General features: G+C 40.2%; 2 protein-coding genes across 2 annotated transcripts; both read right to left on the bottom strand.

Moving 5' to 3' along the window:
- Positions 1-7291, bottom strand: LOC124532336 (proteoglycan Cow). The gene is made up of 12 exons (XM_047107211.1): positions 7128-7291; positions 6407-6461; positions 4829-4931; positions 3775-3888; positions 3144-3357; positions 2985-3057; positions 2475-2573; positions 2275-2373; positions 2030-2188; positions 1806-1946; positions 1453-1670; positions 1-915 (listed from the first exon to the last, which is right to left on the bottom strand). Exons 1-11 carry the CDS (start codon positions 7227-7229, stop codon positions 1516-1518), a joined length of 1314 nt encoding a protein of 437 aa, XP_046963167.1. The 5' UTR covers positions 7230-7291; the 3' UTR covers positions 1-915; positions 1453-1515.
- Positions 7292-11781: 4490 nt separating this feature from the next.
- Positions 11782-20350, bottom strand: LOC124532319 (inorganic pyrophosphatase). Its single transcript, XM_047107173.1, has 5 exons — positions 20129-20350; positions 12937-13541; positions 12802-12863; positions 12114-12223; positions 11782-12035 (listed from the first exon to the last, which is right to left on the bottom strand). The coding sequence occupies exons 1-5, from the start codon at positions 20316-20318 to the stop codon at positions 12004-12006; spliced, it is 999 nt and encodes a 332-aa protein (XP_046963129.1). The 5' UTR covers positions 20319-20350; the 3' UTR covers positions 11782-12003.
- Positions 20351-20560: the final 210 nt, after the last annotated feature.

The following is a 20560-nucleotide window of genomic DNA, read 5'->3' as shown; positions in this document are numbered from 1 at the left end:
AAATAAAATTACATAGTTTATTTTGATGAAACTAGTGAAATGTTAAAAGGTGCAAATAACTATAAGTATTTTTTTAATAACAGGAGAGAAATTCATTATGTTTTATGTTGATTAACTGATTGCAACTCTATATAACGTTATTAATATATCTAACATTTTTAATTTCAGGTAGGTAGTAAAAATATAATAAATAAGGGTGCCGTATGATGTTTGTATGAAATACTATGGTCTAAATGTACTTTCCTAGGTCTAGATTACAAACTAGTTGTATTGAACATTCATAAGCTTGTCATATAGTTATTAGTTATATAGCTAATTGAAATATTTGACCATTCAGCGTATTTATACAAATACTTTGCTTATTTTATAAAGGCTACAGATGTCAGGATCAATAGATAGATACATATATTAAGGAGATAATTTCTTCTTTATTTAGGCCTCTTTTAAGGATTTACTCAAGGATTTAATGCGTAAAATCTGACCGAATTTCATGAGATTCACTTATTGTGATATATAATATTAAATCACAATATATTTTTGATCATTAGGTGATAGTTGGTAGCAAGTACTTATTTAATAAAAATGTTATATTATTATCAAATGAACTTAGTATTATCTTAAGATACTTATGAAAATATTCACGTGTTTTCTTAACGTTTTGTGTTTGTACTGATAAATAAATATTTTAATAGGCCTGTTTGGTAATATTTTATTTTTTATACAATTTTGTCATACAGAAGTCAAAAGTATGTTAAGTACTTCTTTATTATATATGTATATTCAAAACGATGTCTAGCATCTATATATCTAAATAAATTAAATTTAAAAATTATTGCAAAATTACAGTAAGGGGTTCTTTATGGTGTAGTCTCAATTTTCCCATCAAGCTGAAGTGGCATCTCCCTGTGAAGAAAGCTGTAAAATAAATAGCCATTTTAATTTGAATAGCCGGTATCAATCAAAATATGGATCTACAAGTATGATACTGCAGGCAACAAAGAGTCGTGAGTGCTTGCAGTATCATACCTTTGGATTTGGATTGGATGGAGAGTAGGAGTTTACAGAAATATTTATTTACAGTGAATTGATGCGATATAATTTATTGAAATTATGAATTATCTATGGTATTGATTACGGGAAAAATACAGAATTGTATTGTACGGAATTGTTAGAACGAATCCTTTGAAGTCAAATCTTTAGAGTACTTTGTAAGTAGATAGTTGAATGCACTATACTTGTATTATAATTAAAAATGTATGAATCAAAGTCTGTTTGTGTTAAGCTGAGCTATAGCTAAGCTTACGGCATATGTTCCATAATATTGTAAAAATCCAAGTAGTGCCGCGATTGAAATATTGTTTTAGTAGTTTTAATCGATGTAGTTGAATATAAATGTAACAGAAAAGCATTGTTTCGATTTTATATAAAAATAACGTTATATATATCCAATACCTGATGTTAACGATAATTTTGAGACGCTCAATAGATGGCGCCAGCGCGGCCGCGCGTCGCGCACTAGAACCGCAGCTCGTTCTCGCGGTCGCCGCTGCCCGGCGCGTCCTCGTCGTCGTCCGGCCCGCCCTCGCCCGCGCCCTCCCCCGCGCCCGCCTCCCCGCCGCCGTCGTTCTCGCTCGTCTCGTCGCTGGACGCGTCGTTCGTCTCGTTTTCGCCTGTCGAAATAATAGTCACCTCACATGTATAAAAAAAAGATTTTATCATGTCTCAAATTACAAAAGTGGATATGTTTTAAGAGGCCAAGCCCCCGTATCATCGGACGGTATGCGACGGTATGCGACGGTACGCACCGGGACAGAGCGGCGCTCCCTTCGTGCGCGAGCCGACGCGCTCCACGCCGTGCGCGTCCACGCACCAGCACACGCCCAGCGCCGCGTGGCACTGCCGCGGGCGGTAGAAGCCGCGGGCGTCGCAAGAGGGCACGTAGGCGCCTACGCACACATGATTCGATTACATTTAAGCGTGCTCGCCAACACCGACCTCGCAGTCAGACGCAGGAGGCAGCTGTCAGCACCTGGCGGCGGCGCGGGGTGCGCGCGAGCGAGCGCGGCGCACGGGCGCGCGGCGCGGCGCAGGCACGCGCACCACGCCGCGCGCGACAGCCCGCCCTCGCCCGCGCCGCCGCCGCACGACGCCAGGAACGGCCGCAGGCACCGCTCGCGCTCGTCGTGCCCTGAGTACACGGTCGTTCGGTTTACATTATGACTGGACGAAAGGAAAAGTCACTTGTACTCTTGGATTCTGTCGAGCGTTACTTACGCAGTGCGTAGAGATCGGCGGGCGACAGGATACCGTCGCCGGCCGTGTCTAGATGTGAGAACATCCAGCGTACTTCGGCCTTGCAGTCGTGTGGAAAACCTGACTCGGTCGAAATATTGTAACATTGAATATATCGTGAATATTAGATGGAGACTAAACATTATTATACCAATACTATAACATTTGAACGACTACATTACCTTCCTGCGATGGTGGAATGCCGCCCGCTTCATCCATTAGCACCGAAAACCAGTCCAACAGCCTGTTGGCCATTTTATCCAACGCGCAACCTTCGCCGTCTGCAATTGATTTTAAATCAAATTGAAATTATTGTGTTGAAAATTATGATTTATTGAACAAATATAATTAAATTGCATTCTTATGTTATTCCGAGGATAACCAATAGCGGATACAATATTACATGAAAAAACCAAATTTCATTTCAAAATGTAGAGGTGGTCTCACCGTGCTTATTCTATAATATTATGTTTTAATGAAATAGTAAACAATAATAATAAAATAAGTATGCATACAATTTCAATTGAAAAAGTCCTCATGAAGTCATTACACACAATATGATCATATCAAGAGACTATCAAACATAACGTACTTATTTTACATTATGTTTGATAGTCTCTTGATGGTTCAGGCTCTTTTCCCACGATATCAGTATTTTGGATTCTGTCTTAAACATAAATTTCAAAGTAAACCTTGGGACTGTCGCCGGAATGAGCGTTCTGGCAAGACTTCATTTTGTGATTCGAGGCGGCGACGCCGGCGATCCTGGAAGATCACGAACAATACGTTAGTCAGTGGGATGGTTGACTCCACACAAGGACAGCTCCTGGTCGGCTCAACGAGTGGGCAACCTCGTCGTAGGCGGTGCGGGCGCGGTGCGGGCGCGGCGCGTGCGCGGGGCGCGGCGGGCGCGCGCACGGGCAGAACCCGCGGCACGCGAGGCGCACGGGCGGCGCCGCGCGGTGCACGCAGTTGTGCAGGTCCAGGCGGCACAGCGAGGAGTACGTGCGGTTGTCGGAGCCGCACAGGAAGGCGGCGCGGGCGGCCCCCCCGCAGCCCACGCATCTGTGCCCGACAACAATCCAATTTAAGCGTATTACTTATATTAAAAAAAAACTTACTTACTATTTAAATAATAAAAAAAAAAAAAAAAAACTAGTCTCTTGCCCGTTCTTTGGGCAGAATCCAATACTTTCCAATCTAGTCGTCTTATCATTACTAACACACGTGCAAACACTCCAAAAGAGCCAAGATGGCCCAGTGGTAATATCGCGTACATCTTAAGCTATGATTAGGGTTGGAAGAGCCCGAGCTCGGTGGTGTAGGAAAACGATCGTTTCTCATCGGGTGTCGAATGAACGCCGAATATATCGATACATCGATGTTACCTGATATGGAATCTTCTTGAGCCAATTGAATCTTTATTGGATACTTTTTAGGTTTTGTCTACTTTTTGCTATTAAGAGCCACTCATCATCTCACCTGTCGGAGGAAGAGTGTGCGGATGAGCTGTGATCCGAAGAGCGTGTTTCGTAAAACACGTCCTCGTCGTCACCCCGGTCCCAGGAGCTGACCGTGCCCGCTACTATTATATCGCTGTAATGTGAAACGTACGCGAAGTCATGAATAGCTCATTTTTTCATTACTGTTTGTTAGTATTAACATGGAATCAGCTTCGTTTCATTCTACACATTTAAATGACAAAAGCCTTATTGTGTGTAAGTTGCAGTGCAGTTCGAGGTTCTTGCCATTTCTTCTCGCTGGAAGCTGTTTTTCGAAACGGCGATAGCGTCGGAATATTGGTTAAGATTACTTGAATACAATACTTTTGCCTTGGTTTGATTTATAATGTTTTGATAAAATTATAGTATATATAATTATTTAAAATTACTAACACGGCCAATGCTGAATTGATATAATATTCTGTCAATCAATATTCGGATGAAACGAGTCACAGGTTGACAAGTATGGCGAGACGTAGCTCTCGGCTACCTATAACTACAAAATACTATTGAACTAGCTAGTAATTCGATTGACACTTAATAGTATTTTTATGAAATATTTACCCGATAAGACATTCTGATATAGGTATTATATACGTGTGAACTTATATAATTGTGACAACTCTGTGTATATGAGGACCTCAGGAATTATTTTAGAATTTTCAGATTAAACCAATGTATGGGACATTATTGTGGGGTGTTAAATCTATACTTTCATTCAATGTCGGTCCGATGCTTAAGCGCGATCAGCCATTGTCTGTTAATTTTATTGTGCAAACCGTGAAAAGTGAAGTATTCGGTTGTAAAAATGTGAACTATATTACATTACTAGTAAGTCTATACGTATTTTCGTTATATAATTAGCGCGCCCCTTCGGCTTTGCACTGTTGCATACAATGCTATCAGCGTTACCACCTATTAGCTAAATGTACTACAGAATGAGGATGAATGGAATGGAGGTAGAGATGAGATTATATTTCATCCGAGATCTTGCTCCGAACGATAGTAGCCGATAAATCATTTATAAAACTTACCCTCTGCGTAGTACGTCTTTCTTGTTTGAGCACAAAGCGGTGAAAGCGTCCCGCAACAGACAGACTTCGCGTTTCTTACAAACGAGCGTGCGACACATCGGATCTGAAATGATAAAAGATAACTATTGGCCGGGGAGCTGTTGTAATATGAAGGCTCGAAGTATGGTGTAGTAGCAATGAGTTCATGATTAGGTAACTATATTCAGGTACTGAACAATCATATATTTAAACCTATTGCTATCGTTAAAAACATAAACAAAACAATAAAATTTACATAAACACACTTACAAAATAGACAACTATGAATTTCCATGTTCATACCATTCGCATCTGTGTTGTGATATTTTTTACTTAATTAACAAAAATAAATTTGTAAGGATAGGTACTTCCTTACATCCTCCTCTGTATTAATGGTTTAAATAAAAAAAAAAAGTCAGTCAACCTGTTACTCTTTTATAGCTAAACTAAAAGAGCGATGTTGTTGAAATTTGATACGAAGAAACATTAAGTCCAAAGGACGGACATAGGACTACACTTTACACCACCCTTAGTTAGGGGTTGGTTGAATACAAGTTGTGGTTAAATGGTTTAAATGGTTTAATGTTTCTAAATGGATTTTCTTCACAATCTGACGACTTTATATATACAAATAAGCATATTATATAAAGACCTTAAGAAGTTGACAAGATTGCCAATATTATTAAATAAATACATAACTTTGGACAAGGGACATATTATATAGCAATTCTTTCTTTTCTTTCTCAACGAATTAAAAATAAAGAAAAAATAAGCCACCTAGGTATAACCCAAAGGAATACAATATAATAACGCTTTTCGCTTTCTACTGAAGCAGTCTCGTTTGCACTGCACCGGCAGCGCTAAAGCCATGTCTGCTGCTGCGAGAATCCCTGACTTCTATGCCATTCTCAATGCTAAGGCGGCTTCCCTCTGGCAAAGACTGAGACGCAGTACTCATTCTATTTTGAGTACTATCGCTGATGATGTTCTTATTTAAAAAATCAGTCATTCATCAATCATATAGACTGGACTGACGCAAGCTGTAGCCTGCAGGAACATATATTCCTATATATGTTTATTTTTATTTTCTTTATATAATAAATATTATTCTATAATATTATTGATATTTTTGATATGTATATGCATACTTATAACAATGGGTTTGACTATTTACCAGAAATATAATTTATTATTAGAGTATTACTAGATAACTATTTGTAATTGAATGAAACGATTGACCAAAGCATACGTCAAGCAGAAGATATTGATATGGTACGGAATAAAAGCTTAACGTTAATGATTTCAATGTTTGAAATTCGCGTTTCTAGTTGCATTATCTTAAATTTCAAATAGAATACCGCAGCCGAAACTGTGACTATGTTAGTTTGACAATTTTTAGTTCCTTTATGGATATGATTGTCAGTATTATACATATTTGGCGGGTAAGTGTATTTTCAAGCTAGCAAAAAATGTAAAATAAATACAAATAGATACTTATTAACTATTAACAATATACTTATTCGTTGTATAATGTGCGTTTTTACTCAAGTTAGTACTTACTTTCAGGATCATAAACATATCTGCGAGGTCGGCGCGCATGCGTCAGCGGAGCCTCCTGCAATACAAGTTCATTAATTGGAGTAAACAATTTTATCGACACGTAGGTGGGATTACAATACATGTGTCTACATACATATCGTACATGACAAATATTGACCTACAATCCACATCTTGTCAGCAGAAAATTCTCGGTGCCTTTATGATTGTAATCCAATCTCATTTAACGTGCTCGAGTAGAAATCCTGTTCGTGATCAATAAGATCTCTTTATTTATACAGAATTAACCCTTCGTGAGAAACTAAAATGCTTTACTCTATTTTCTCCGTTCGACCACAATAATGCGCTAATTCGATTGACACTAGAGGTCAAGGTGAGATTGTTATTTTTTACCAGTAAGTAGCTAGACTTTACATAAGTCTTGTGCGACATAACACAATTGCGCAATTTTGAAATAGTATTCCGTGCAGTATTCATAGTCCTTCGACTATTACGACATATTTATTTAGTTTTAAGTGAACATCATGCAGGTATTTGGGGCTAAATAGACATATTAATTTGAGTTGCAGATGTAATGATTAAAGAAAACACTAAAGCACCATCTCCAACCGCACCCGTAACCCGTACGACAGCATTAGATTCAAATCGAAGTCCTACGGGAAGTAGGTCGAAGTACAGCGGCCGTATCAAAACAGAAATCGGAGGCGCTGCAATAGAGAAGTACCGGAGTATCGTCGAACTCGAAGTCCTGGTCGAGTCTCCGCGGGGAGGCCGCCGCCAGCGCCAGCAGCGCGGCCGCCGCCGAGGCCCACAAGCTCGCGCGCATCTCGCTACAGTTCCGAGTGCAGCCCGCTCCGCGCGCCGCTCTCCGGGACACTGCCGCGCGCCCCGCCGGCCGCCGCCGCTCTCTCGCGGGCGCCGAGCCGCCTTATTGCCCACACGGTCCAGTACTCTCAGAGGAACATTTCTAATTTCACGATTAAAATGTGTTACCCTTGCCTTTTCACTGAAATGATTTGTAAAGATGACTTTACTTTTTATTTGTAGTTTAAAAATATGAATTCAAATTTGCATGTACCTAACTGATAAAAACGTCAAAATTAAATATTACTAAAATGTAAATATGTTTCTACGTTTTACAATAACTTATTACGACGAGGCATTTTTTTCTAATTGTGCATTGTAATAGTACTATTAAACGAGGCATATCTGCACGAAATGCCATTCTATGTTTCATTCTATGAGGCTCGACCGGTATCCCGTGTCTCCGCGCCCCCTCTCCGCGGCGGTCGAGCCTTCGCCGCCCTCGGGTGGAGTGCGGGGCGGGCGTCGGGCGACGGGAGAGGAGGATAGGAATGGGATGAGAGGAGCGGTCGAGCGCTGTGTAGCGTCGCCCGTGTAGTCGGCGGACCGCCGAGTGCTGTGCGCCGAGCCGCGAGGCGCGACTCGCGAGACTCGCGGTCGCGCCGCAGCGGCGCCGCTTGGCGATCGATGGCCGGCGCTCTCGCCGAGCACCCACGCACCGCGACCTCACATAAACCGATACACCGGCACCGTCGACTTGCCGTCGATATATCCGATTTCGCACATCTAGCTAGGTCGGCCCTGCACAAATGACGCATTGTGCATCGTTTTAACCCAATTACCTCAGCACCGCGGCTATAAATTGAATGTGATTATTTAATAAATGTAATTAAATTCATTTGTACATGAAATATGTGTTTATATTGTGCAATTCCCGTATTAATTTCAGTATTGTTCAATATTTACTGTTTCAGTTATTAGTACACATTGAGTCAAATAAATAAGTATAATTGTAAATTGAAACATACGTATAGGGACTTTGTGTTGGGCCGGAGTACGATGATAGCTTTTTGTGCATATCTGTTGCATAACAGCAACATATAACTATGTAAGAATTATTAATATCATGATGTCCTTAAACATATGCTAATATATAAATCTTGACCCCGTGGATTCGTGGCAAGAATGCTATGCAGTATTTCACCGTTTATTTACCTTTAGTTTGAATTAGTTAAAAATATATTCAAATCCACATACACTTTTATGGCAGAACCAAAGATTAAATCATTATTATTTTGTTAACACCACGTAGCGTATTTGTAGGGTGGTCGAAAAAACGTCGGTTCAATCATAACAAGTATAAAACAAAGTCGCCTACCGCTGTCTGTCCCTGTGTATGCTCAGATCTTTAAGATTACACATCGGACTTTGATGCGGTTTTTTTCATAGATACATTGACTCAAGAGGAAAGTTTATATGTAGGTACCTATGATAAATGCACATGTTCTTATAATTACACTGTTAATTTTGGAGGTTTCTGGAGTGATGTAGATAAACACATTTTTTGCGCTTACATTGCAAATCCTACGAGATAGATCATAAATAAAAAAATTATTGAAAAGAAAAACCGACTTCAACAAATCACTATTGTAAAATAAATAAATTAGTTATTCACTTATTTATCGCGCACACACATAATGCAAATGTAAGACTTATACCATTTTCATATGGATACCATCATCCGAACGAAAATTATCAAAATCAGTCCACTCAGTTAAACGTTATGAGGTAACAAACATAAAAAGAAATATAGACGAATTGATAACCTCCTTCTTTTTGAAGTCGGTTGAAAATAACAGTATTGTACACATTGTAAAGCTCTTCTGAATCAGTAAATCAGTAAGTCGATGTTCTTTAGTATATTTTGTATCAGCATTGCACACGCGCGAAGCCGGGCCGGGTCGCTAGTTAAAAAATAAAACAACGTACCCGTAAAATTTTAGTTTGCCAAAGGCACAATACACATAATAAATATTAAACAATATTGGAATTAATTCGGGAATCGCTTAATATAAACATATATTTCATGTACAAACATTTATTAAACAATCACAATCAATTTGGTAGCTACGGTGCTGAGGTAGTTGGGCTAAAACGATACACAGTGCGCCATTTGAGCAGGGCCTACACACCATTTATGCACCGATTTGGAGTTACACAATAAATATTTTGTATAATAGGCACTGAGTTTTCGATGTTGCCGTTGATCTTATCATGAATAAGTGACTTGTATCGTAAGAAACTCCTCTTATGGATATTCTATAACTTCTTGGAAGCAGGCAGGAAGGAAGCAACGTCACTACGGCATCACACTCGGGTAATCGAAATAGAGGGCTTATGTAATATATGAAAAATTAACATAGTCACAAAACGCCCAGTAGCCCTGCACTGGGTAAGCCTTTTTCGTACGTTTAAACCAGAGATCGGACGATATGCTATCCTACAAAGAATTAAATAACAATATTTGTACAAATTGCAGTAACATATGTATATAAAATATAAATAAATAATCAATGAGATATGCTTAAATGGAATATTTATTATTATTATTTATTTTGTCTCAGACATACCTAGTCCATATTTTAATTTTAGTATTACATGGCAACCTTAAAACTAATGTTAGTAAAAACAAATAATAATAATAATAATAAACAAACAAAACAAAACAGAATCAAACACAAAAAACAAAAATCGCCATTCTTAGACAGCGTGTAGCCGTATCCAGTGGCGCAGTATTTCCGAGTCCCAGCAGTCAGCCAGTGCACACAGAATGCCGTTCGAGCTAGATCGTAACCTCTGAAGCGCAGATGCACTCCTCTTGCGAATAATAGCATAAAAGCTATCAACACGTCTCTCAGCAAACATTTCGGAGGTGCTACAGTAGCGCGACAAACCTAACAGCGCTCTGAATGCATTGCTGTACTGAACTCTCAGAGCGCTGTACGCGCGCTGCGTATACTTAACCCAAAGGCTGCAGGTGTAAAAGGATTGGCAATATGCCTTGAACAAGGTTATCTTTACACGTTCAGTACACCGTGCAAACCTTCGGGCCAGCATGTTACAGCGCACGGCCAGCGCCCTGCGCTCTCGCTCCAAGTCCTCGTCATCGCTGAATTTGTCTGAAACCCAGTAACCCAGATACTTAAACCGTTCTACTCTTCTTAAAGCAGTGCCACCAAGATAAAAAGATGGAACATTAGCATAAACTTTCTTACCAGTTTTAAACACCAGGAGTTCACTTTTTTTCGCGTTGTATCTCAGTCCATGGGCATCAGCAAATGTCTCACACATACTTAATAATTTTCGTAACTCGCCGATTGCGGGACTTATCAATACCATATCGTCAGCGTAATTGATGTTATTTACGCAGACGCCCCCCACGTGACAACCGATACTGCTATTACCCAGCTCAGCAAGCAGCCCATTCATGTACAGGTTAAAGAGGCGAGGCGCGGTAAGGCCGCCTTGTCTCACACCGCACTCCAACCCATACATTTCCGAGTGCTCGCCTGCCCATTTTACCACATTGCACTGGTTGTGGTACCAATATTGCAAAACAGATGTAATTTCGAAGGGTACATCTGTCTCCTTCCTGACTTTAGTCCATAGTATATCATAGTCTATAGTATCAAAAGCCCGAGATAAAGTACCAAAAAACAGGCATATACAGGAGTTTTTCTAGCTGTATAGTACTGTACAGTCTGCTTGAGGCAAAGGATGGCGCTCTCTGTAGAAAGACCGGGCCTAAAGCCAAATTGAGAATCGTGAAGTTTAATATGCCTCTCCAATGTCCGTCAAGCCGCCTGTCCAAAACTTTAGCTATGACCGTGGCTACTGAGATCGGTCTATAATTCGCAACATCAGATACATCTCCCGTTTTATTTTTCAATATTGGTACCACTACAGTGTGCATAAGATCCTCCGGCAGGTAACTGTGGCTGAGACATAAATTAAAAAAACATAGCGAGAACTCTCGTCAAATCAGCTCCAGCATACTTACCACGCACCATTCGACTTAATACTTTGCTTATATCGTTAGCGGAAAATGTAACGGCCATTGACTTTGGTTGCTCAGTGTTCAGCATCCGAACATTTATGTGCTAGTTTATTGAGAATGGAGTTTTAATATATTTTAGAAGCTAGGATAGTAATACCAAAAAAATGTTCATGGAATTTGACCAGTCAAAATGCTGCTTCATCGTTTATTCTTATTTGGCATTGATTTAAATGACTGGCATTTTCTCTTAGGTAAAAAACGTGAGCATTGTTTAGAGCGACTTTCTTTGTTTTAGGCGATAGGCAAGTAGACACATCTCTTACAAAATAACTTATTTAGGCAGCATGCCTTTTGTTTATTTTAATGATATTATGTTTTTATTTTCTTATTGTTAATAACAAATGAAAAGTTGAAAACTTTGAATATCGCTCATAATTGCGTGAAACTCTCTTCGACATATCAAGAGCTTCGACACGATTCAGGAGTTCGCAGTGAATTAGGAAAATAAAAGAACGCATTAAAAAAATATATATCTATAATTTACTCTTACACGACAACTTAAATAAGTTAACAACAAAATCGTAACGTCTGCTCAGCAAACAGCGAACTAGTTTCAGCCGCTACGACGACACGGCTACAGGTATACAAATATGACGTGAGGGAAGTCTCGCAGCAAATGCACGAATGGATACTCCAGCGACCGTCGGCCGACCGCCTACCGCAGCGCGCCGGCGCCGCCTTACAGGTTCGACACGTAGTGCCACTTGTCCACTGAAACGATAATCACAGTACATTAACGGTCTGCCCGTATGCGCGTGTGCGTGCGTGCGCGTGTGCGTGGGTGCGTACCGGTGGGGGGCAGCGCGTGCGGCAGCGCGGCGGGCGGCGCGCCGGCGAGCACGCGCGCCGCCTCCGCGCGCTCCACGCGGCCGGCGCTGCTCTCCACGCTCACGTTCATCCTGCGAACCGACGGACGATCAGTATTCGGGCACTCATTGCAGACTTTGATGTCCGGTTTGATTGTAAATTCGACTATAACGATTAATATATGATTGCCGATTTTAATACTATTTCGGTATCGTAGAGGAGGGCTGTTCGTGCAATCTACGAGCTGGGCCCGAAAGATTAGATAAGGTGTAGATTTAAAGAAATTAAAATAATGTCACTTTCTTTTCCAGAAATTGTGACGGACATATTATTAAAGCTGGGAACGAGCTCAACTTGTGTCTCCGAGTACCCGATTACACAGAGTTAGTTATACTTTCGTGGGGCAATGTATATGTTTCTATTACATTATCGCAGAAAAGAGCGTTTGTGTTACAATACTAATGACTTATGCCGCTGAGTTTCTTTCGCCGGTTCTTCTCAGGTATTAGTCTCCGAAATTCCGAAATTGACTTCCAATAAGTAAGTGTAACAGTTGTATATAATAGTTTATTATTTGAACCAGCCAAGGAATGAGTAAGTAACTGCAGAATCAGTAACTTTCGGAATCGATTATTGTTTCAAGCGACAGATCGTGTTACTGTATACTGACTTGCAGATGTCAGAGGCGCCCGCGACCTCACCGTTGACGAGGCTCTTCCAGAACTGGTGCACCTGTGGCCACAAAAGAAACATTTGAGTGTCCATCATGAATTCGAAATGACTGTAATTTTGTCTAAGGCCTCACCTCGTCGACGACCTTGTGCGCGAAGGCGGCGTCCTTCGCCTCGCCGTCGAAAGCGAACTGGTTGACGGGCTTGCCGTCGGGCACCTTGTAGAGGCGGAACCACTCGACGGTGGCGCGCAGCAGGCCGGGGCACAGCGCCTCCACGTCGGCCACGTCGTTGAGCCGGTCGGCGTTCGGGTCGCGCGTGTCGACGGCGATCAGCTTCCAGTCCGTCTCGCCCTCGTCGATGAGCGCCAGCGTGCCGAGGATCTTGACGGGCACGACGTCGCCGCGCGCCGCCACGCGCTGCCCGATCTCGATGACGTCGATGGGGTCGTTGTCCCCGCGCGCCTGCGTGCCCGCGTCCACGTGCTGCGGGTTCTCCCACGTCTGCGGCAACGCGCCGTAGTTCCAGATGTAGCCGTGGTGGGGGAACACGTTGCAAACGAAACGCAGGGCGCCTTTCTTCACGTCCTGCTTGATTGGGTTGAGAGGCTCGCCGAGGCTGATCTCCATTTTGGCGTTGGACCAGCGGGGCACTTCCACCACCATGTTCGCGATGCGCTTAGCGCGGTCCGCCCACAGGGGGATGTCGTGTAGTGGAGAGATAGGGCCACTTTCATCCTCTGTGAAAAAATTGCAAGAGTCTTTTTACAAAGAAAATTGTTTAAATATTGTAGGAATATGGGAGGGTAGTAGTGGGAGGAAGTGTATTTAAAGGAGGGTGGACGGTAGACAGCTCTCTTTCTGCTATCGTGTGTTCGATCGATTGGTGTCATAGTGTGTTATTTTTTGTAATCCATTGCGATTAAGTTTCTTAGTGTTTTGTTGCTAGGGTTAGTTTAGAATTAAATTAGGAGAATTGTTGTTACATAAAATCATTAGTAAAAATTGTCAAATAGTTTGTGATTTTGTAAAATTGATTAAATTTATTATCTAGTTTTCTGTAATTTTGTTTTTTAAAAAAAATCCCTTCTGATCTGGTTTCTAAGATCAGAAGTGGGATACTAACTTATTCAGCCCACTACGGCTTGGCCTAGCTCATAATCTTTTTTTTCTCCTTTTTGCTTTTATTATTTATTTATTTTTGAATTACCCTCATGTGAAGTAATATTTTTTTTTTTCTTTCTTTTTTTTTATAATTTTCTTTATTAGTTGTTTCGCTGGATTACTTTAAATATCATGTCGTATTGTTGTTAAGTATATTTGTTAGAGAAAATAGTTAAGATTAGGAATAGTGTGTGCTGAGATCGAGTGATTTCGAGGTGAGTCTTTTTTGATCATTATTGATATTTTTCTTTTTCTTGAAAATGTCTGAACGTGTGCTTAATCGTCGTCGCAGTGATAGTGATCCTCGTCGTGATCGTTGCGATAGTCAGGGTAATAGGTCCCGCGAAAAATCTCTTAACGAGACTGATATGTTAAGACTTGAAATTAAGGCAATGATGTTCTCATTGATAGCGGTTCTTCTGTGTCATTAGTCTCATCATCGTTGTTAAAGTATTTCAAATGTTCCTACACACCAACATTTCGGGTTTTAAAAGGCTTGGGTAGTCAAGAAATTGAGAGTACTTTTTACGTTACCTTACCAATCAAATTCGACACTTTAACCCTTGAAGTAGATCTCTTTGTGGTGTCCTCTGAGTTTATGAACGTACCGATAATCATTGGGACAGATATTTTAAACAGGGAAGGTGTTAGATACGTTCGCACAAAAAATTGCCAGTTACTGACAAGAACAAGTGATAATTTGAAAACGGTAATGAATGTTTGCTCTGAGCCTTCAACACCAATTAATACACCGTTGGTAGGTAATGATTTGGACAAATTACTGGGAATTATCGGTAAATTCTCTCAGTATTTCATTACCGGGACTGCAACATCAACTGTAAATACAGGGTACATGTCGATTAAAGTTAAAACTAGTAGCCCTGTGTATTATCGACCGTATCAACTGTCACATTCAGAAACTCTTCGCGTGCGTGATATAATAAAAGACTTACTTGACAAACAGATAATAGAGGAGTCTGAGTCTGACTACGCAAGTCCAATCCTGCTCGTTAAAAAAAAAGATGGGTCGGATAGGATGTGCGTCGATTATCGGAAACTCAACGAAATTACTATCAAAGACAGATTTCCTTTGCCTCGTATAGATGATTGTTTAGACCGTTTGGGTAATAATAAATATTTCACATCTTTGGACATGGCAACCGGCTTTCACCAGATTCCCTTAGATCCTCAATCTATTCCGCTTACGGCATTCGTCACACCGGAAGGACATTATCAATATCGGAAAATGCCTTACGGTTTGGCGAATGCACCAGTCGTTTATCAGCGTATCATCTCTAAGACTCTTCGCGAGCTCATTAATTCCGGGAACATTCTCGTATACATCGACGATATTTTAATTATGAGTAAAACCATCGATCAGGGCTTGACTTTGCTTAGTAGGGTACTTCATACGTTGACAAGAGCTGGCTTTTCCATTAACTTAAAGAAATGTTCGTTTTTAGCTACTAGTATAGATTACTTGGGTCGCACGATTAGTGAAGGTCAGGTTAGGCCGAGTCATGAGAAGGTGCGAGCTTTGATTGACTCAGCCGCACCGAAAAATGTAAAGCAAGTAAGGCAATTTCTGGGGTTAGCTAGTTATTTTAGGCGGTACATCGCGGGTTTTGCACAAAAAGCTTCCTGTATTGCAGCTCTTACCAGAAAGGGAGTCAACTTTCACTGGGGTACCGACCAACAAGCCGCGCGTCAATATTTCATAGATTGCCTTACAAGTGAGCCAGTACTTGCCATATACGACCCTTCGCTGCCAATAGAAATTCATACCGATGCAAGTTCTATTGGTTACGGAGCAGTGTTAATGCAGGTACATGAGGGAAATCGTAAGCGAGTGGTATCTTACTTTAGCAGACTCCCCCGGGGGGCTGAGAGTAGGTACCACTCGTACGAGCTTGAGACCTTGGCAGTAGTGAAGGCTCTTGAGTATTTCAGACACTATCTTGTGGGTGTACACTTCACCGTGGTCACTGACTGCAACGCTTTAAAACTAACACAGCGTAAGAAAGACCTGTTGCCCAGGGTGGCCCGGTGGTGGGTATACCTCCAAGACTTTGATTTTAGCCTTGAGTACAGAAAAGGTTGTCTGCTGTCTCATGCGGACTACTTTAGCCGGAACCCTGTTAACATATGTACGATTCAAAAACCTTTGAACTGGGCCCAAGTTGCTCAGGCAGCTGACGAGGAGACGCAGTCTTTAAAGCAAAGGTTATCGGATGGACAGTTAGACCCTAGTCGTTATATAGTTAAAAACGATATCCTTTATGTTAAGGTTACACCTACTGGTGAAAGTTCTAAACTTTGCTGTTTTATTCCCAAAGGACATAGGCTTAGCCTTATGCGCATTTTTCATGATGAACACGATCATCTCGGGGTAGATAAAACAGTAGACTTAATTACAAAACATTTTTGGTTCCCAGGGTTGAAAAAATTTGCACAAAAGTACATTTCCCATTGTATAATTTGTCTTGCTCACAAGAAAGTAGCCCGTGCTCCTTTTCAGCCAATTCATTCTTGGGAAAAACCAGATTTACCTTTTGAGACAGTGCATATAGATACTTTAGGCCCCCTGCCAGAAAGTGACGGGTATCGTCACGTACTCATTGTGGTAGATGCGTTTTCTAAATTTTGTTTGCTATACCCCATGTACCGACAAGACACTGATGAATTGAAGCGACACTTTACGAACATGATTTCAATCTTTGGAACGCCAAAACTGATTGTCGCTGACAGGGGCCGCATGTTCCAAAGTGTCGATTTTCTTAATTGGGTCAAGGATATGGGTTGTGATACTCATTTTATAACACCCGAGATGCACCAATCTAATGGACAGGTTGAACGATATTGCCGTACAGTACTCAATATGGTCCGTATTGAGTGCAACCACCGACAGCAGGAGTGGCCAGCGGTTATGTGGAAGTTACAACTGACTCTCAACATAACAAAACACAAGACGACGCGATACTCTGCCTTGAACTTGCTCATAGGCGTCGAAGCGGCTACACCTCTCATACGCAGCTTGATACGGGACGTAGCTGTTGAAGGCTCCAGTGGTAATCGGGAAGCCCTTCGTGAGATGAGACGTCAGAGAGCGTTTGAACATATATGTGACAATCAAGCCCGTCAGGACGCCTACGTTAACAGGAGACGTAAGCCAACTCAAACCTTTGAACTACACTCCTTAGTATTTGTTCGTAAGCAGGCGCAGTCAACCGGGAAGTTAGACTCGTGTATGCGAGGACCTTACCGGGTGGTGAAGATACTTCCGCACGGTCGCTATGAGCTGCAGTTACTGGCTGGCTCGTATGGCAAGTCGACTCAAGCGGCTGCGGAATATATTGTTCCGTGGCGTGGAGAATGGACTCCTGATGTTTGTGCTGCTTTCTTTGATGGTGAGTGTCTGCTCTATTTTTGCTTGCAATTTAAGATCAGCTTTGAGAATTCACTGATGATTTAAAAATCTTTATGAGCCAATATGTTTTGTTTATTTGTTATGATTGGAATACTATCCTATGGTCTCAGGGCTAAAGTAAGGCAAATTTAACAAGTTGACACGGTGAGCGATTGTCTTGGAGTGTATCGGACACGCTACTGTAGGATCCCTGACCTGGGGATAACCATTTGTCTTGGAGTGCATCGGACTGTGGTTATCCTCGGGAGGCCGGGCGGGGATAACCAATTGTCTTGGAGTGCATCGGACTTTGGTTATCCCGCGGATAATTGTGGGCCTGTGATAACTGTTGTCTTGGAGTGCATCGGACGCGTTATCACAGGAGTGACTTTGGCCTGGGATAATTGATATCTTGGAGTGCATCGGATTCATTATCCTAGGTAATTGAGTTGCTTAGTTTTGAATATATCTTAGAGAGCATCAGACATGCTATCCTTGTGTATTCGACAACTTGACTTTGTGGGTCAGTTGTCTTGGAGCAGGTTTCCTGTAAATAGAGAGCTTAGCTTATGATGGCTATCAGCATCGACAGCATTGTTGATTTGCAATATGCAGAAAAATCTGTGGTTTTATTTTCATGTTACAGACGCAGATACTGAAGAAGAGGAATTAACTGCCGGTGTCGACCTATGTCCCGATGTTGTACAGCCTGTGGAAGAGACCGAGCCACAACAAGGACCCTCAGGAATACAGAGATTCTCAGAACTAGCTGCCTCCACTGTGAACGAAGAAAATCCCCTGCTCTCCGTCCCAATCGTGGAAACGGATCGTGACAGTTGAAAATAAAGAAGCCCGGGGACGGTCTTCTGTCAGGAAAGGCCGTGTAGGAATATGGGAGGGTAGTAGTGGGAGGAAGTGTATTTAAAGGAGGGTGGACGGTAGACAGCTCTCTTTCTGCTATCGTGTGTTCGATCGATTGGTGTCATAGTGTGTTATTTTTTGTAATCCATTGCGATTAAGTTTCTTAGTGTCTTGTTGCTAGGGTTAGTTTAGAATTAAATTAGGAGAATTGTTGTTACATAAAATCATTAGTAAAAATTGTCAAATAGTTTGTGATTTTGTAAAATTGATTAAATTTATTATCTAGTTTTCTGTAATTTTGTTTTTTAAAAAAAATCCCTTCTGATCTGGTTTCTAAGAATATATTTATATGCCAGAACAATTTAATTAACAACAAACCCCATGTAACATCTTAAAAGTTTAACTAACTGAGCTTGTAATTAATCATTTCTAAATATCTAAATGTGTTGTCATTCTGTATTCAATAGTCATGAATAACACAATAATAGTTACAATAACAGGTAACTTTTTATTTAGGCTTTGCAATGCTCGCTATAATTGTAAAGTTTGCAATAGAATGACTTTATAAAATTTATATGATGATACTAGTTTACTATGATTACTAACAATTCAATATAGAGGTATTGAATTGTTTTTCTATTCATTATCATATTTAAATATTCAATATAAATTATTTATTCAAAATGATAATGCTTGTTTTTTAACAAATTATTTATCCGACCAATATTAGCATTGATAATTATATGAAGCAGCCTGACAAGTTACAAATTGAATGTCTATATTCATGTCAAGGCTGAAAGTAAAGGTATCCAATTAATTTAGGTGGCTGCATTCTAAATGTAGATCTACACAATGGCTTTAGTTATTTATTAACAATTCATATGGTTACTTTATTTTAGTAACGACACACATGGTTAAGATGTGGACACTTCTACTCATTGTATCTAATATGTATTGTGCTTCAACAAATTAAAATGGAGCATCAATGAAATTATGACACTTTTATTTTGATATTAATACCCATTCCAAGAAAATAACTAGTGAAAAATTAGTGAAAATTTGATAAGAATTGGTAAATTATTGATTATTAACACAAAAAAAACTCTTTTAAAAGATACATTATGATTGTTATATAAGTTGTTTGCGTTGATAAAATGTTGATAACATATATCAAATAAAATTATTATCAACGATGCTATTGCTAAGAGCAAATTGATATTTTACCCCTAAAATAAAATTTAGCTAATTTAAGTTTGGTGTGCATGCGAGCTGTTTAATTAATATTTATATAGTGTTATCTATTTGCGTCTTGTGTTCGAGTACTGCGACAACAAATGCCTCCTTGTAAATTGACACGAGCTTTGATGTGTATTTGCATTATATTTATAAAAAATAATTACCAACCAGTCTACATACACAAATGGTAAAAGTACAATCCTAGCAATTGTATATCTAGATTAGTTTAGTATGAAGTAATGAATATGCAAACTTGCTTTTTGTATTTTTTCCATCTCAGTAAGTAAATATAAATAAGATTAATGTAATTACGTTTGTTAATTCAGAATACCAAAGTGTGACACAAAAGCTATAGCATTATAATTTATTTATATTCAAATATCAAAACAAATCTTATTTTATTATCATAGTTTTATTATTATAACGATTCCATAGTATTACGTGTTACTTTTGTTAACAACGATGACATCAGTAAGGGACTGATGCATTAATGATTAGAGCAAGCTACTAACGAAGTCAAAGGTCAGACTTTTCGCTCAAATGCGGTTTTAGTGCTATTGACGTGTCCCTAGCCGCCGGCCGTTCGCGACACTGGTACACCCGGAAGTATGGCAGCTTGTAAGATAACACTATGATAAGAGTCTATATTTGACTACTTACTGAAATAGACCCGGTAGTCGGGCGAATAAGGTGATCCTCTCTCTTCAGCGATGAACATCTTTACACTTGATAATTTGTTTGAAACCGTAGTCACTGCAGTGCGAGTAATAACCGCTACAGCCGGTTTACACAGCTGATTCACGAATGACACGACCCGGGGAACCGCCAACGAAACGCGTGTTAGTGACATTTTTGATTTTGACGTTAAGCAAGCACGACCATATTGACAAGACGTTTTAATCTATTTTATATAGATAAAAAATCTAGGAATTAGATCCAGGCCCAGCTTTTAAATTTTTAGCTTATTGTTTTTTTCTTTTTGAACGACTGATTAAAATATTTTATAAGAAAATAAAGGAACATGCGAAATAATATTCCTTTAGTCTTTTTAGTTCAAATATGTGTTTTTAAAATAAAACAACTCACGTACTA

The sequence above is a fragment of the Vanessa cardui genome, chromosome 9, assembly GCF_905220365.1.
Source record: "Vanessa cardui chromosome 9, ilVanCard2.1, whole genome shotgun sequence".
Lineage (NCBI taxonomy): Eukaryota > Metazoa > Arthropoda > Insecta > Lepidoptera > Nymphalidae > Vanessa > Vanessa cardui.
This window is presented reverse-complemented; position numbering and strand designations above follow the sequence as displayed.

Bases quoted from the DNA above. Each gene is read 5' to 3' on its own strand.
- LOC124532336 (XM_047107211.1), bottom strand. From the start codon at position 7,229: ATGCGCGCGAGCTTGTGGGCCTCGGCGGCGGCCGCGCTGCTGGCGCTG. The intron at 3,889-4,828 runs GTAAGTTTTATA...TTCACATTACAG, and splicing joins AAAGACGTACTACGCAGAGG to CGATATAATAGTAGCGGGCA. The intron at 3,058-3,143 runs GTTGCCCACTCG...GTGATCTTCCAG, and splicing joins CCCGCACCGCCTACGACGAG to GATCGCCGGCGTCGCCGCCT.
- LOC124532319 (XM_047107173.1), bottom strand. From the start codon at position 20,318: ATGTCACTAACACGCGTTTCGTTGGCGGTTCCCCGGGTCGTGTCATTC. The intron at 13,542-20,128 runs GTAAGTAGTCAA...ATTTTTTCACAG, and splicing joins CGACTACCGGGTCTATTTCA to AGGATGAAAGTGGCCCTATC. The intron at 12,224-12,801 runs GTCAGTATACAG...GTCGGTTCGCAG, and splicing joins GGCGCCTCTGACATCTGCAA to GATGAACGTGAGCGTGGAGA.